Genomic DNA, 14,275 nt, shown 5'->3' with positions numbered 1-14,275 from the left:
GATCCCCAGAAAAAAAAAAAAAAAAAAAAAAAAGAATTTATGTACTTTCTTGGCTGTCATATTCCTAAAACTTCCTGAGACTTCACAACATATTAACATTAACTAAATGTATATACTTTATAGTTACCTTTCCCCACTACACTCTTTTAACTCCTCCACAATTCATCACGTTGGATTCTGTTTGTTTGATATGTGTATGAGTTTGCTAGAGTTGCCATAAAAGTACAACAGACTGGGTGGCCTAAATAATAGAAATTAGCATTTTCCGCAATACACTACTGAACACTAATGGTCCAAGATTGAGGTCAACAGATTTGACCTCTCCCAAGGTTTCTCTCTTGGACATGTAATGGCTGCCTTCTCACTGTGTCCTCAATCATCTGTGCGGGGACAGCTCTACTCTTCATTCCCATAACCACATTTCCTCTTGTAATGAGAACACCACCCAGATCTCAGTATCAGAGTTCATAAACTTCCCTGGAAATTTCATGGGCCCTCCTCATTTTTCACCTCAGGAAGATTTTACTTGGTTCAGTTTTCTCACTCTTTATGATTAACCTGTGTCAATTCTGTTCTGTTCATGTCTGAAGGTCTCGTCTGAGCAATCATACTGTTAATTTTCAAGAACTCTGTGTACTTCTCTTTCATATTTGACTGTTAGATATTATTGATACCCAAATCTTTCAAGGGAATTCATTATATTGCTTTAATTGTTTTCCCATTGGTTCTATTAACAGTCTTCTCCATCAGGTCAGTACTCTATTTCATTTGGTGTTTTATACTTTTCTTCCATCATCTAGTCACTCATAATTGGTTTTCTATTCTTCTGTGCAGATGGGATTAGACTGAGTAATGTTACTTTGTTTTAATTTCTCAGGCCAAGGAAGAAATTCCTTCAACATGGACTGTGCACACTGATTCAGGGACTTTGGCTTATGTCACTTTAGTGTAAAAGAGTGTGTTTTTGGTTTTTTTTTTTTGTGTGTGTGTGTGTGTGTGTTTATGATGCACCACTAACTTGTTTATTTGTTGATGGTCATTCAAGTTCTTCATGGCAGTCATAAGGGACATTACCTCACTTTGATAGTTCTTTCTTGTTTTCAGGCAAAAGGGCTTAGTTTTTCAAGAGTTAAAAAAAAAAGAGGTTGTTACCAGGAGGTTAGATGGTATGCCACAGGACTTTGTTTAAAAGCCCATAATTCAAGATAGAAAGCATGGCAGAGAGAGAAAAGTAAAGTGACTACATGTGTTTAGTGATAATTGCTTAATTGGTATTGAAATGGATCAGTCATTTGCATTTCTCCAAGTAGGCAATTAAATAAATCAAACCAAAGGGGGGAGCATTTCATAGCACTTCCATCATTTTTGTACTGTGTGTTTATATTAATTTTTTTAATTAGTAATTTGCAGAAAAACATAACCCCTCATGTCCTTCCCCAGAGCCACTCAATTTTCACTATTGTTAGCTTTTTCATTAGTGCTGTATATTTGTTAGAATTAGTGAGTTAGTAGTGATGTGTAACTAGTAAAGATTCCATGAAGGTTCAGTATGTGTGTATATTCCATGGGACTTGATAAAGGTATAATGAAATATATTCACAGTATCATACAGAATAATTTCATTATCCTCTTTCTTCCACCTACTTATTCCTCCCTGTCCCAAACCCCTGGCAACCAATGACTGTTTTTCATTGTCTCCATAGATTTTTCCTTTTTTGTAAATTAATTCAATTAGATTCATATAGTGTGGAGCCTTCTTAGACTGACATATATCACCTGGAAATACGCTTGTGAGTTCCATCCATCTCTTCCTGTGGTGTGAGAATTTATTGCTTTTTGTTGTAACTCCATTGTACAGGTGCTCCAAACTTTGTTTGTCCCCTTGTTCCAGAACATATGGGTTGCATACAAGTTTTCACAAGCATGAATGAATTTGTTATCAATATGTGTGTGTTATAAATATCCATGTGTCCATTTTAAAATCCTTTGAATGAATTTCAAGCAGCATAGTTGCTGGATCCTGTGCTGAAAATGTTCAGTTTTGTAAGAAACTGACAAACTGTCTTTAAAGTTGGATCTACCATTTTGTATTGCCCCAGCAATGAATAAGAACTCTTCTTGCTCCACAAACACAGAAGCATTTGGTATTTGGTGACAATGTCAGTGATCGGAAATACAAGACGCTCCAATACGTGTTCAGAGATCTCTCCTTTGTCAAATTTGCAGTTCCCCAGTGACAGGTGATGTTGGGCATTTTATCCTCGGCTCATTTGCCATTTGAATATATTCTCAGCTTTGTTTCCACTCTTTAACATTGGGTTATTTTACATTTGAATTTTAAAAGTTATTTGTATATTTTAGATACAAGTCATATCTGATACATATTTTACATTATTTTTTCCAGCCTCTGGCTTGTCATTTTTCTCCACTGTTATTTCTGCAGCATAACTTTTTCATTTCAGTCCACCTTCCTGTACAAGGTTGAATGGACATGCTAAGAGCAGACATCCTTGCTCGTCTTGATTTGAAGGTGAAAATATTTAGTTTCTCAGCATTAATAGTGATGTCAGCTACAGCTTCATTCTGTAGGATTTTATGAAGTTGAAGAACTTCTATCCTATTCCTGGCTTCCTAGCACTTGTTTTTAATGAATGGATGTCAATTGGCATTATATTCTCTTTCTCCATGTGTAGATACAATTATAAAAATTTTTATATAGCCTATTGGTTACATTAATGGATTGAAATAAATTGCACCTGGACACGGTGTATAAATTATTTTAATTCAATGTTAGATTTGATTTGTTTTTTTTTTTATGACTTTTGCCTCTATGTTTAGGAAGGATGTTGTCTGCTGTTTTATATTTCCAGTAACATCCTTTGCTTTGGTATTAGTTTCAAAGGTTGCTGACAGTTTAGTTCATAAACATCCAATTCAGATTACCTGTTTTCATCCGTTACAGCTTTAGTAATGCGTGTTTCAAGGAACTGACACATGGTGTCTGCATGATTTGTTAAAATAACCATTATCATTCTAATGTTTATACAGCTAGTGGGGAAAGATCCTGTTTTATTTTTTACATCAATAATTTGTATCATCTCATTTTTCCCTTAGGTGACCTCAGTAAAGATGTAGGAAATTTGTTGGTATTTTTCAAAGAACCAGTCTATATCATGCTTACTTTCTACTATACAAATTCACTATTAAAAATGATTCCCCAGGCACTATTTCACTTTATCCGACAAACTGTTGATTAGTTGTATTTTCATTTATTGTGAAATATCTTTCCTGTTCTCCTGAAAAAAATAAAAAACTTTTCCTCATATTTCACTGCGAATACTTGCGCTGTTCTTAGGTGAACCTCTGTGTGAAGTGCGTTGAAAATTTCAGTGTGTGGAGAGTTTTCAGCTCCCTTTCTGTTATTGATGTATACTTCAATCTGAGTGGTGTGAGTGTATACATTGCATCATTTCTAGTCTTTTAAATATGCGACAGTGTTTTGAGTCAGCATCTTGGTGATCATTACGGAGGAGCTTGAAAAGAAAGTGTGCTTTGCTTTTGCTAGCTGAAGTATTCTATCAGTGTAGTTAGATCTAGTTGATTGATGTTATGCAGTGTAACTCTGATCGGCTCCCTTCTCTCGTCAGTTACTGATGGAGAACTGTGGCAGGCTGAGTGTATGATAATAAATACCTGTGAGCATTTGTATGGCTTTGTTGATGCTCTGCTCCCAGGGACATGTACATTAAGGATTATTATGTCATTTTGGAGAGCAGACCACATTTATAGTCAGGCCATGCTGTCTCAGACCATTGTGGCCCCTATAACAAAGTACCTAACATGGGATAATTTGCAAACAGCAGAAGTGAATTTGTGGCAGTGTCCTAATGCGTTATTCAGAAGGCCTAACCGATGCTCACAGCTCTTTCCTATGTAGCAGGGCCCTGGACTTTGCCAGGTGCCAGAGATTTCATCACTCCTCAGTACCATTACCTTACAGGCTCTGTTTCAACGTATGAGTTTAGGGAAGGGCAAAAACACTCAGACTGTAACACATGCTCTCTTTATTGCTCCTAATTCTCCTTTCTCTAAAATGTTCTTTACCTAACATTAATACAGCTTTTCCAGATTTCTTGAAATAGTACATCTTTCTTGAGCCAGTTACTTTGAGTTTATATACTTATTAAAATTGTAATTTGTATTTTTTTATACAGTGTATAGTTGGATCTTATTTTTACATCTACTCTGAAAATATCTTCTTCTTATAATGTATCTGCCTTTAGACGGATTGTTGATATTTCAATTAACATATTTATTGTCCTTCTTTCTGTTTTCTTCTTTTATTTTTTTATTGTCTGCCATTCTTTTTGTCTTAACTGATTTTAATTGAGCCTGTTATGATTCTGTTTTCTACTCTGTTACTGTGCCAATTATACTTCTGTTTAAATATTTTATAGTATTTCCTCATGAGTTTTCAATATGTATTTGTGGCTAACCAATGTGTACTCTCAAATAACACTACACTACTTCATGGGTGGTGTGATTACCTTGTGATAGTATTTCCAGTTTCTCCCTTCTTTTCCTTATATCAGACTGTCTTTAATTTTAAATATTCATAAGCTAAACCACCTGAAAATGTTGTTATTACTTTGGGTCAAGTTATCTGTTAGATCGATTAAAAATGAAAAAATAAGTATCTTGTGTGCCTTTATTTCTTCTCCATAACTCCTTTATGTGGATTTGATTCTCTGACTTATATCATTTTCTCAGAGCTTCCTTTAATTTTACTTGCAAAGGAGGCCTACAAGCAACATAATTCCTCAATTTTTTTTTTCTGTGAAAGGCTTTGTTTCTCCTCCATTTTGATGGATAATGTTGCTTGCTACAAAATTTGAGTTTAAAATTTTCCTTCAGTATTTAAAAATGCCTCATATATCACTGTACTGTCTCCTGGCTTATTTTCTGAAGAAAAATCCAATACAATACTACTCCTCACTCTTGTGTAGGTAAGGTGTCTTTTCCTTTCTGAATTCTTTCAAGATTTTCTCGTGGTCTTCCTTTTTCTATGCAGTTTAAATATCTTATATCTAAGTATAGGTAAACATCAGTGCTGTTATGTATCCCATTCGGTGTTCTTAGACCTGGGCATTGGTATCTGTGATTAATTTTGAAGGAAAAAAATCGCACCACATTATACAAAACATCTCTTCTCTTTTCTTCTCTATTCCCATGACACACAGTTCATCCATTTTGTAGCCATTCCCAAGTTCTTAATTCGCTTGTCTCATTTTTTTCACCCTCTTTGTCTTCCTGTTTTAGTTTTTAACGTTTCTTTTGACTTTTTCTTCAAATTACTGATTTTTTTTCCTTTGTGTGTCCAGTCTGTTGATGAACCAATCATGGGTACTTTCGTTATAGTGTATATTTTACTATTTTTTTTCTTAAAATTTGCATGTCTCAGCTACATTATGCTTTTCTCCTTGAATGTTGTCACTTTGTCCATTAAAGCCCTTCTCATAGGAATCATATCGAATTTCCTGTCTGGTAATTTCAGCATCACTACCAATATGAATCTCGGTTTAATATTTTCTCTGTGTCTTCAAACTATGTTTTGTTGTCTTTTAGTATGCCTTTTAATTTTGTTCATAGCCTGCCGGGACAGTTACAGAGTAAAAGGAATGAAGGGAAATAGACCTTAAAGTTTTGTGTTTGGGGGCCAGAGTAGGGCCTGTGTTTATTGTTTACTGCAAATAAATTTCTACTGAAATCAACTCTGGACCCTCATACCTGCTCAGTTGCACGCCTAGGCCATTATACAGAAGTACTATTTCTCTGTTGGTTGTTATGGAGTCCCAGGGAAATTTCTGCAGAGCTATGATAAAGGTTCAGTGTTTTAGTAAGACTTGTCCGGGGTGGTCGCTTACAGTTGCCTCTCAGGTTTTCTTTTCTTCTCTCCGTAGGTGAGACAAGAAGTTTTCAGGTAGCTGGAATTGCTTATTTCCCTTCCTCCATATGAAAGGCTACTGGGCACTAGAATTGGACATTTATTTTTTTTCCACATGGAAAGCTAGAAGGGGCTAGAATGTGGTAATTTTCTTCTTCCAATTTGATTAAGCAATGGAAACACCCTTGCCCATTGAATTCTCTTTACTTTGTTTTGAGAGACAGTTTTTTAAAAAGATGAATAGAATGTTCTAACTATATTGAAAAAGACTTTCTCCCTCCTCCTTCCATAAATAAGATTTTTTTTTTCTGATCTTCACCATGAGAACCTGTAGGATGTCTGGAGATTAAAAAACAAACACACAAACAAACAAAGCTTTCACTTGTCTGCACTGAGCCGCTCACGATTCTTCAGTTAGAATTTGAGACTTGTCTGCTCTGGTGCTAGTGCCTGGAGGAGTATCTGTCCTGCGCTTCTGTTCTACTCAGCTGTGATGCTATGTTCCCCACCTCTCCTCCTGTCTCAGTCCCTCTCCTGGTTGCTGGAGTCCAGTACCCACCACCTACCGCAGGAAGGAGGAGAGTTGTTTGGGATCCTGTTCTGAGTCCGTGGTTGGTAGGTAGACAGCCACGCACGGGGTGGTGGAAGGGGCTGTGCAGAGGAAGGGGCTGCTCACGTCACAGTGATCCGGAAGCGGAGAGAGCACTAAGAAGCCGAGGAGGAAGATAGACCCTCGAGGGCAGGGCCCAGTGACCCTCGGCTTCCACCCGTTCCCCACCTGCCAGCAGCTCCCTCCGCGGTTGGACTCAGCTGTGTATGAATCTAATGGTCCGCCCAGCACCCCCATAACTCACCCTCCTCCCACCTCCCCACCTCTGAGTACGAGTTCTGGGGAACCGCGTTCACCTAAACCATGACGGTCCTGTTTCAGACCCCGCGATACTTCTCTGTGGTCTCGGCTTTGTGAGAAGTCTCAGAAGACCTTTGGATTTCCGTTTTGTTTTGTTATTTTTTGGTTGTGAGCACTGCAGTAATGATTCGTAAGCCCATTAAATGATACAGCAAAAGGATCAGGTTTGTGCCGTATGCATTTAGGTACTCGTTTGACCTTGTTTCCCAAATCCCATAGCTGTAGTGGGCCCTTAATAGTCTCACCCCACACCCACATATAAATTGAGGCTCACATAACATAAGGTATTCTTCTGGGCTAACTTTCCTTAATTTGGGCAGCATTGTTGTCATTTCTACTCATAAACTTAGTTTGAGAGCCTAACGCCTCTTACCTGGAGGGAAATTTCCCTTTATGTTTCCTTTCTTCTTACATCAAATCCGAGTCGTTTCGAATGGAACCCATGTGAGACTCTGCGCCCCTGTGGATGAAGCCCACTACTTCAGATCGGTGCCTTCCTTCAGGCCAGGAAGGTCGCGTTCCCCTCCCAGCCTCTTCCATGCGCCGCTTTGATGAGCTAAATAAATACCTGATGAAGCGGACGAAGCGTTTGCTGCCCAGAGGCGTCCACTCAGAGAAGCCCAGTGGGTGGCGGTGACCCCTCCAAGCTGGCGTGTCTGAAAGGGAAACGGGGAACAGCTGCTAATCAGTTTCTTTCGAACATTCACCTAGGCAGCGCGGATCCATGGAATTGCAGAAATAGCTTCGATATCCGCCCCTGTTCTTCAGTTTTACTGTTAGCTTTCAAATTCCCCGTTACTTCATGTCTGTTGAACGCTTTTCTTCAAAAGAATGTTATTTCTAAATAAATACAGAAGAGTTGCTTTGCCAAAAAAAACACCTTTAAGTAGATAATCTTATAATATTTGTCAACAGATGCCTTTATTATTTTATTCTATTCTTTAAAGTCGTCAGGTTTATTGGTACATTTTAGGTTTACAATACCGTTACATTCATCCTTGGGAACGTGTACCTTTACTTGATGTGTCTTGGTTCTTACTTTTTCCCCATTTCCTCTGTCCTCCCTTCAACCCCACCCGCCCCTCTCTATTTACAAAGACTTCGTTTCTGTTTTTTCCTTTTCTGATATTTATTCCTTTCCCTTCTTTCTTTTTCCTCTTCCCCTTCCCCTGTGGACCTTTTCTTCCTATTTCACATTATCTGTTATACATTTTGATCCTCATTTACACTTTTAAGTTTCTCACATCAGAGAAATGATTCGGTATTAACAGGTGTGTCCTCTGTATTTCACTTAGAAGTACGGCCTCAATGTGCATCCACTTAGCTATGAATGTCTCTAGTTTCTCCTTCTTTATGGCTGAGTAGCATTACATTTTATTAAAATAAATCTTCTCTATCCAGTCTCTAGTTGATGGGCAATTGGACTGTTTCCAAGTTTAGCTATCACAAACAGTGCTGTTATAAACGTGTGCACATATACCGCTGTGGAACAATTTTTTTTCTTTCTTTCTTTCTTCCTTTTTTTTTTTTTTGGTATTGGGGATCGAAATCAGGACCTTGTGCTTGCGAGGCAGGCGGTGCCACCGGGCTAAATCCCTGGCCCATGTGGTATGATTCTTTTAATTATTTCTTTAAAATTTCCCTGCCCCATGTTATAAGTAGTTATTTTGATTATAACCTTTGACTATAATTTTAATTCTGTAATAGTGTAAATTTTATTAGAATTTAATATCTTTGTATATTCGTTGGTTCCACTTATTTTATTGCTAATCATGATAAAAATCATTGTTTTGTAATATGTAATATTGACCATTACTATTTTACTGGGTCTTTGTTCAACCAAAATTTAAAATGTCAAAGAAAATTCACCCAAGGTATAATATTCAGAAAGCATGAATTGCTTTTAGTAAAATTAGTTTAATGATATATAAAACTAATAATACATATCAATATAAAATTAGTAAATTAAAACCTGTTATTTTTCAATAACATTAACCTTTTTTGTTTTTCAAAGTGAGAGACTTTTAACTTATTAAAAATAAAACTTTTGTGAGAATTATTACCAAATCACCCTCAGAATACAATGAATATTATTTCAGTTGGGCAATAGAAATATTTACTACGAACCTTTTGTACATTTCCTGTTATGTACCATGAATAAACAGTGTAATGTGCAGTTTTTAACTAATACTCCTAGTTTTTCTGTTGGCCACTCTGGTTGCAGAAATACTGGGCCCAATGCATAATTGTTCAGTTTAATACATTGGTGGTTTACCAAGACACCTATAAATGGGTCAGAAATGTTCATTGAAATAAGAAGTAAGTCAGTGAACTTGACCAGAGTTTACTTGGAATCATGGCTAGGGTCGCACAGTGGGATAAGATGTGTGGACATTTACCAGAGTCTAATGTTCAAAGTGAGAGGAGTTCATGGTGGGTTTTGAGAAATACACTGAAAAGAGAATGGAAGAAAATGAATTTGGCAAGAATACATTGGATTGACTAAAGAGTAAAAAGGTTGAATTTACAGAGTCAGATGGAATGTAAAAGTAATAAAAATAGAACATTAATGAATAAAATATGTATCAAAGTTGAATGGAAACTGGAGACCACTCGGGTTATATTTTCATGTAATTATCTTTTCTGAATTTTTCCAGAATAGGCATTACAAAATAAATATAATAAAACTATTATTTTTCAACTGAGTTTGATTAAACCAGGAATTACGTAGAAAGCAGAGCTCACTTTAGATTCTATGCAGTGATCCTCTTAACCAACATGTTGAATTGGAAACTTTGCATCTTTTTATTTCAACTTCTAAGAAAATTGAAAAAACAAATTGCATGATTTTGAGAACTAAGTGCCCACCATGCCCTGGAACTGAGAACTTTGAGATATGCAAGAGTGCTTATGCTAAGCCCCAGAATGGTCACGTGACCCAGGCTCCTCTCATGTTGTATCTTAGTTTATTTCATTAAATGAAGTATCAAAGTAAAAAAGTAAATTCTGCTTGGGAAACATCTGCTTTTCCAAAATGTTTAATTTGATTATAGTGCTATTGAATTCTCACATTTCAGGCTTCCAAAGTGTGAGCAAATTTTTAATTTTCCTTTCGTCTGAAAGTCTTAATTTTATTTTGTTTAATTCTTAGTGATAGTTGTTTCTGACTCAGTCTTAGATCTTTTATACTGGTAACCACTAGCAACATGCTTAATTTCTGGCTCTGCAGAATTTGGTGATTCTTGGTAATATTTCTGGAATGTCAATTTAATTTCATCCTATGTAATAGAATGAGAAGTATTACTTCTTCAGATAGTAAACATTTGGAATGATTTTCCTGTAATAAATTTTGAAATTCAGTAGAAAAATGAGAAAGTAATAATTTTCATTAGGGAACATGTTCATTAAATAAAGTACATTGTTGACCAGGCCTGGTGGTGCACGCCTATAATCCCAGCACTTGGGAGGCTTAGGCAGGAGGATCGCTGTGAGTTCGAGACCAGCCTGGGCTACATAGTGAGCTCCACATCAGTCTCAACTACATAGTGAGACCCTGTCTCAAAAAACAAACAAAAAAAAAAAAAGAAAGAGAAAAAGAAAAGTACATTGCAATTAAGAAAATTATTCATCTTTTCTTGCTTTTCTGGGTCTTATTTTTATCATGTTAAAAATTATGAATACATTTCTGAGGAACATTATAGCTCTATATGTGTATAGTATAGTGTAATATATGTAGCCTCGGAAACTGAAGAAAATAACTGAAATTTGAGTAAAGATGATGTAAAAAAGTATGTTTGGCTGTCACTGCGATTCAGTGGTAGAACTTTTGCCTAACATGCTTGAGCCCTTAGGTTTGGTTTCTAGAATTTAAAAACAAAAACTTTTCAAACTTACGTTTTTACTGTTTAAATGTATATTTTCAGAAGAACAGTAAAAATTGCATTTTTATAAATTCTTTTCATTTTTAAAATATTAGAATTTAATTTATGTTGTTGGTTTCAAGACTAACCCTATTAATATTTCACTACTTCTTTATTGTGTTTGCTAATCCTTGTATTTTAGTGCCAAATATCGATGTTAGCCCCAGATGATTTTCTGTTTGTCAAAAGTGTTAAATATTTTCTGTACATGATTTTGATGTGTGAAATGATTTGTAGAATCTCGTATCTCTTTACATGAGGATCCTTTTTTTTTTCTTGAGTAATGTCCTTGACAAAGTTTCTAAACAATGAAAATTTTAGTTGTATATCTCCTCTAACTTTCTAAATTATGCCTAAGGAAGTCACTTTTGGTCATATCCATTTGGTATATACACATGTTGTGACAACACCAAAGAAAATACGGCATGCACTGGCTAACTTTATAACCCACAGTTTCTACAGGTAGAAAATATGATAGTCAGTGTATTGATCTTTCACATTATCAGCGTCTTTATTATTTTGCTAATCAACCCTCTGTATTTCCAAATGCTCCTAACATCCAATCATCAGAGTTGTTTTTTTTTCTGGTTATTATTTTTAGGTGTATACCATTGAAGAATCAGGACTAGACATCCTAGTGTGGTCAGAGATTGGGAAAAAAAGAACCGGATGGACATATGGGCGTGTATCTCTCTCCAGCAACAGTCCCTTTAAAGTAGCATTCGAAGCTGATTTGGGTGGAGATGGGGACGTCTTCATTGCCCTTGATGACATCTCTTTCACCCCAGAGTGTGTGTCCGGTGGTAAGTAATCCTTCAGAAAACAAGAAACAGGAGCACATATTGTACCAAAATTGGGAAATTCAGCAGAAATACGAATCTAACCCTGCTCACACCTTGCAGACATATAAGCAGTAAGACTTAAAATGTTCCTGCCCATAAACTTGGATGTGAAATTTTCATGTCCTCCGCCCACAAAATAACTTTACACTAAAGTTAAAAAAAAGACCACAGGAAGTGGAAATGTTATTTCCATTAATATAGCTTTATTGTCTACTTCTCTGTTCTCACAGGTTTATGATAATTGATCAAGGTAAAGACCGTACTGGTCCTCCATCATCCTCCAACTTCTGCACTCGTGTTAACAGTTCCTCTTCTCTGGGCTATTTCATTCTTTTTGTTTCTACTGCATAATCTACAATGCTCATGATATATTTTTTTAAAAAAAGAAGGCTGCCATGAACTTCTTTGTGAAAAATCCATCCTTTTAACTAACTTGAGCTTGAATTTCTGCTACTCAAGATGCTTCTGCTTAAGTGGGGCAATTTGTTCATTTATAAAGTCTTCAAGTTTTAGATGTTAGATATTAGAGTCATTGTCTTTTTAGCTACTCCATGCTTCTTTTAAAATTATGTTCTTATTATCTTCTTCAAGAGTTTGTTTTTCTTTATGGTGCCATTTCTGAATTCTTAACCTTCTTGTGGTTTTCCTTGGATGCTAAACGCTGGAAAGTTTCAACTTCTGGTCAAGTTATAGTTTATGTAAAATATTGACCATCTCATTTCTACTCACCTTTATCAGGGTTCCTCCTCAGTAAACCACTCCCGTGATTACTTTCAGGACCTGAAATCTTAAGGTTTAAAGTTCCATGTAATCATTATTGTGTGTGTATGTGTGTGTGTGTGTGTGTGTGTGTGTGTGTGTGTGTGTGTATAACTGACATCGGAACCAGTGGCCACCCACATTCTAGGCAAGTGCTCGACTATAAATTACATCCCTGACCCTTTTTATGTTACTTTGAGATGGGATTTCACTAAGTTGCCCAAGCTGGGCTTCAGTCTCCCAGGTAGCCAGGATTACAGGTGTGCACCAACGTGGCTGGGAGTTTTTTACTTCTTGATTATTTCCCCGAACCTGATTTCCAGTAACAGTAATAAGAAAAGAAGTTCTAGATTTTTAATGCTTCATTTTTTTCACAGAAGAATCTCTTACTGCTTCCCCTCTTAATCTCAGATTGAATAATTACTGCCTCGCTTCACTTCCATTCTGAGTAGCACTTTGGATTCTGTTAGGTCCCTTTTTATCATTTCAACATACATGTGAATACTGTGTGCCAGGTTCTATGCTAAACACACTGCCAGTATTAATATTTACTTATCAGTCACTACTATAACAGATGCCATCATTCAGTTTTCGCAGTGTAACAATGACTGTATTGATCTTTGAAGTTATAGTCATACAACCCCCTAGATTTCTACACTTGATCTTAGCCAAAAGGCCGAGAAGCGATCCCCCTAGATTTCTTCCAGCTGCTTTTGTCCTCGCAGATTGGGACCACTGAACGCACTGGCGTATATAATCTTAGCCGGGGTCCTTCACACCTGGGGTTCTCATCCCCCTGCACTGCTGCTTCCTGGCAATCTTAGAATCTCTTGTCTCTTCCTGGCCCTTCTTCATCCTGCTGATACTCTAGTTGCTTTGCACAGGAAACACAGCTGTTTTGCAATGAAGTCCTTACATTTTCTCCTTTCCACCCACCTCCAAATTGAAACTCTCTTTCTCACCTTTTGCCTCAGGGGAAAAAACCCTTCCACTTTTCCAAGAGTAATTGTGTATTCTTGGTGATTTCTCCACCTAGCTGTCTCGTCTTTCTTGAACACAGATGTGTAAGGCAAAATATAAGAATAAATGTGTATATATTCTTCTGAGCTCCTCAAGAAACTTGTCTATTTCACCTCCAAAGCTTAACACAGGGACTAGGAAATTTGCTTTGAAAAGTTACTGTTACTCACAGTAATAATAATAGCAACTATAATTGTGTTAACAGGGACACTAGCTTTGACCTAAATGTCAACGGATTCCTTCCCAGTTCTTATAGAACAGACTTTAATCTCAAGGATGATGTAAAACCTACCAAGTCCTTTGACATGAAACCTTCAACTGCCTGCTCTTTGTCACTTTATGTAATGGTTGTGCCTCTTGGTACCCCCAATCCCTCATGGAAAATCCAATCTCAGGGCATAGTTTCTATAACATGCCTTCTTTTTTGTTTCAGCCAAATGCTTTTAGAAAATCATAAGTTTAACTCCTTTCAAAAGTAGGGTACATAGACCCCCATAGTGATGTACCAGAGACTGCAATACAATTTAATGAACGTCATAAAACAACACTACATTTACTTGAAGATTTGGGAAAAAAACTTCAGTCATGAATTATGTGACATTTGAAGCAAGCACAAGTGTACTGTAGTGGAACACCAAAGGTAGATCAAATAGCTCTAAAGAAATTTTGATCCTTTAGTGCTAGTACAAATATTGTCTTTCTCCCCTGTGGTTTGTGGTACTATGATGGGAAATTTTCAGGGATGTTGGATTTTATCCATCAAACAATTGTACAAGAGGGGCTGGGGATTTGGCTCAGTGGTTCTGCTGCTTGCCTTCCAAGCACAAGGTCCCAATTTCGACCCTGGGTACCAAAAAAAAAAAAAAAAAGAAATTTTGTA

At 36.7% G+C, this 14,275-nt stretch overlaps 1 protein-coding gene across 1 annotated transcript in view; it reads left to right on the top strand.

The window, feature by feature from the left end:
* The window catches only part of Malrd1 (MAM and LDL receptor class A domain containing 1), a 638,235-nt gene that overhangs the window by 493,214 nt on the left and 130,746 nt on the right, over positions 1–14,275 (top strand). Inside the window, exon 31 of the mRNA XM_019205159.2 lies at positions 11,376–11,577. Within this exon, the coding sequence (XP_019060704.1) occupies positions 11,376–11,577 (202 nt within the window). The remainder of the gene's footprint in view (positions 1–11,375; positions 11,578–14,275) is intronic.

This window comes from Fukomys damarensis, unplaced genomic scaffold (genome assembly GCF_012274545.1).
Source record: "Fukomys damarensis isolate Sample0158 unplaced genomic scaffold, DMR_v1.0_HiC HiC_scaffold_37, whole genome shotgun sequence".
NCBI classification, from domain to species: domain Eukaryota; kingdom Metazoa; phylum Chordata; class Mammalia; order Rodentia; family Bathyergidae; genus Fukomys; species Fukomys damarensis.
The sequence above is the reverse complement of the archived record's forward strand: the minus strand, read 5'-3'. Positions and strand labels throughout refer to the sequence as shown.